The sequence below is a fragment of the Aplysia californica genome, unplaced genomic scaffold (genome assembly GCF_000002075.1).
Source record: "Aplysia californica isolate F4 #8 unplaced genomic scaffold, AplCal3.0 scaffold00003, whole genome shotgun sequence".
In the NCBI taxonomy this organism is placed as follows: Eukaryota; Metazoa; Mollusca; class Gastropoda; order Aplysiida; family Aplysiidae; genus Aplysia; species Aplysia californica.
Genome location: NW_004797273.1, coordinates 4,037,997 through 4,041,821, shown reverse-complemented (window position 1 = coordinate 4,041,821; position 3,825 = coordinate 4,037,997). Strand labels below are relative to the sequence as shown.

General features: G+C 42.9%; 1 protein-coding gene and 1 pseudogene across 1 annotated transcript in view; one reads left to right on the top strand and one right to left on the bottom strand.

Moving 5' to 3' along the window:
• The first annotated feature begins 34 nt into the window (after window positions 1-34).
• LOC106011054 lies at window positions 35-1,570 on the top strand (annotated as a pseudogene).
• A 119-nt stretch (window positions 1,571-1,689) lies between these two features.
• The window catches only part of LOC101857073, a gene marked incomplete at its 3' end in the record, with an annotated part of 2,455 nt that continues 319 nt past the window's right edge, over window positions 1,690-3,825 (bottom strand). Inside the window, 3 exon segments of the mRNA XM_035968404.1 lie at window positions 1,690-1,785; window positions 2,157-2,338; window positions 2,755-2,882. Of these exon segments, the coding sequence (XP_035824297.1) occupies window positions 1,690-1,785; window positions 2,157-2,338; window positions 2,755-2,882 (406 nt within the window).

The window sequence follows — 3,825 nt, the reverse complement described above, 5'->3', positions numbered from 1 at the left end:
ATTTGTGAAAACCTTTTATATATGACTACTTCTCCACGTAGTCACCATAGCTGTTGAGGCATTTGTCGTAGCGTGGGACGAGCTTCTGAATGCCATCATCGTAGAAAGCTGCCACCTGCAATGTCTCCAGATGTCGAGTCTCTCAAGTCAACTAAGGCGTACAGCACTTTTAACGAAAGGATTTATTAGTAGACTATTTTATGACGTAAATTTTCCGTTGAAAAAATATGTCGACACCGTATGACCACTTTTCGAATATAAACCGTGAGCAGCTTCAGTTGAATAAAAGATCAGATCACTGACTGTACATCAAGACCCCACAAGTACAAGACAAGACAAAATGAACTCCGGTGTCGTTGTCGTCCTTTTCTCCATCGTGACTGCGACACAAGCGTGCTGTTGTGCGTAGTTTTTGAAATACCAGAACTTTGTCATGCAGTAAGAGTTCCGTTAGTGTGAGTGTGAATCGCCAATATTATGTTCACGTTTTTAGGACAAGGTGGCTGGAAGCACAGAAATTTGAGGCAAGAGATCTGTCAAGTCCTGTGTTTGACATTATTTTACTGACCTCATAAATGCCACTAAGACGCAATGATTACTTAAATCTGAGAACATGTCATATGTCATGAAAGGCTCGTGGTCAAATGTATAGAACCCAACGCTGCTAAACTGTCTAGATTCACCATGGACAAGACCGTACAGTTGACTTAACTGGGATTTGTTTAAAAATATGCTTACTAATAACCGTTTTTGTATCGATGTGCTTCTCTTTACTCAAAATGAAAAAAAATAATAATAAAAAAATCGCTTACTTAGGAAAATTCCGAGGAAAGCAATACAAAAAAAAAAATGCTTGCTCAATTTTAACTCCCCAGTGGACCCTGATGTGTGCGATGTGATAAGGGTGGAAAGTTGGAGCTACAATTACGCCAAGAAGGTTGTGGAAGATGCCTCATATGTCTTCAACATGACGGTCGTAGATCGGCAGTCCGCGGCACAATGTAATCTGGGAGAATCTTTCGGCTACCTGAAAAACAACCTTTGGGTGGATCACGGCTGTCGTGCTGACTTCAAAGTTTGGTAACTTCCAGTGAGCCCAATTCGGTGTCGTGTTGTGAAGGCGGAAAGTTGGAGCTACAAGTACGCCGAGACCTATGTGGTAGACGCCGCATTGTTCATCAACATGACCGTTGGGGATCAGCAGTCTGCGGCCAGTTGCGATCTGGATAAAACCTTCGGCTTCTACAATCAGAACTCCACAGTGTGGGTGAATAATGGGTGCCGTGCAGACTTCAACGTCTGTTTTGTCTACGGCGTCACCAGAACCACCACGGTAAACGTGAGCAGCTGGAACTACCAGTACTCCACCCAGCTTCTCAACACTCTCCCCTCCGCCACCTGTATCTACTCCATGCAAGTGGCCAACCAACAGTCCGCGGCTCCCTGCACTCTCGGAACCACTTTTGGCTTTATGGCCAATACCATGTGGGTCAGCGATGGCTGCAGAGCCGACTTCACCGTCAATTATTATATCGTTTAAGTTTTGTCAAATGCTGTCACATTGTCGCTCTAGGACAAGTTTGTTGAATTAAAAGTTAATCGGAAACCAACCCCCCCCCCCCAAAAAAAAAAAAAAAAAAAAAAAACTGTTATTGTTTTGATATGGTTCTCTTACCTAATGCGACTTACCTTTTCTGTTTTGGGGCCAGCAAGTCCTTCTTCTTCATGATCTCTGCGAACTGGACCTCGTGTTTTGCTGGTTCCATTATCAGCTTTGCCTGACCACTGCAAGAAAGAAGCATTTTCAATTGTTTCGTGCAATTTTCTTGGTACTGATCTTTGCAGTAAGTTGGACCAAGTAACAGTTATGTGTCTAGAACAATGGCCACCGTTTTATTTACTACTGAGAAATCTTGACCAAATTTTTAAAGCACATTTGGGAGATGGGAGTATAACTCATGACTGGCGAGTTTGCAGGGCCCAACCCTTCACAGGAACAGATGAGAGAGGTGGGAAAAGGGAGCCAAGGGTATAATATGCCTGAAACTATTTTGTATTCATCAAACATCGTTTTGTTAGTGCTGCAACCAACATAAATATAATGACAAATAGTATTATGAAATAAGTCTCCATGTTACAGGTGTAGCGGGCATTACCTCAATATGAAAACGAGGCCTGTGACTGGGGCGCCCTGCTGCACAATGACAGCCCCGTAGGGGAAGACTTCCTTCCGGAGGCTCATCTCGAGCAGACCCCGGAACTTGGTGTTCCAGCCGTGGAAGAGAGAACAGCCGTCCACGAAGTCTCGCTTCTCTTCGTACTCGGCGACTTGGCTGGCCTGGGGAGGAACAAGCTCAACTGTGACATATTTAGGAAACGTGTCCTAATTACGACCTACCAAACAGAAGTTACATGTATTATAATCACCCTACATTCCCAAGGTCTACCCGTAATGGCTATCCTAAATTATTACCTAAATCCTCATCTGTCCCTTATACATGTACTATGTTTATATAGGTGTTCCTTTTCGTACATTGACAAAACCTAATGGTCAGCAGAATTAGCGGTATAACGGGGGACGGTACAAAGAGGTTTGACCGTATTAGAGCCCGACGTTTAAACAGTCGTAGTAGCCTCAACCATTTTGAATATGGGGTAGGGGTAGTTGAGGTATTTATAATAAATGTTAACCAAAGGAGAAACTAAACGGCTGAGGGAAAAACTCGACAAAGACAAAAGCCCAGCGAATGTCACCTTCATATAGGTGTTGAAGAGGTCCCTGTGTATGACGAGCAGGTCACTCTCCACGTCAGAGATGATGCTGGCGTTCCGGACGCAGTTGTCACTGATCAGGGCAATCTCACCGAAACTTTTACCTGCCTCTGAAGTGATATAAGGAAAAAAATCAGCTTCTTTCAAAGTCCGCAAAAAGTCTCTTTCTCTCTCTCTATTTCTCTCCTTCCCCCTCCCCTCTCTCTCTCTCTCTCTCTCTCTCTCTCTCTCTCTCTCTCTCTCTCTCTCTCTCTCTCTCTCTCTCTCTCTCTCTTTTTTTTCTCTTGCAGATAAAAACAAACAAACAAACAAGCACACAAACAAACAAACAAAAATAAATAAACAAACAAACAATCAGACAAACAAACCTCAATAGAACCATTTTCTTGATATGTGTATTTGTAACAAGCAATTTAGTCACAAACTATCCCCATTACCGTAACACAAATTATCTCCACTTCCTTAACACAAATAACCTCCATTACCTAAAGAGCGTCAATCTTCTCACCAATCTCAGAATAGTTCTACTAGTGTGTCCACTTTTTACATAATACATTATGAATGTTCCTGGGCGTTATTTCTCCATCATACCTCTCTCCCCGTCCTTTGCTGACTTGTAATGCGCCCAGTAGGCTCCACATACATACACGCACACACGAACAAATCTTTAAAAATGAAACACAACCAGAAATGAAGCGAGGTAGAGCACTACGGAACCACGTTGTCTTTTTGCTGAAGCAATATCGGGCTCTGTTCGAGTCCATTAAGTTACGTGTCGAATCCTTAACATTACACTAAAACCAGCCCCTCTCCCCCTGCACAACTTGCTTTGTAAGTACCCATCAATAAATAATGTGGAGGTTACCGTGTCTAAAGGCAAAAATGATTGCTAATAATCGGCTTTGGGGAAAAAAAGCTATAGCAACAAAAAAAAGCCTGGGTCCGGAAAAATGCAATTTGGGTTACACTTATTATGTCATGCTAGAATTGGCAGAGAAATGATTGGAAATGCATGTAGTCCCTTTCCATTTCCCTGAAAAAAGGAGTGGGGGG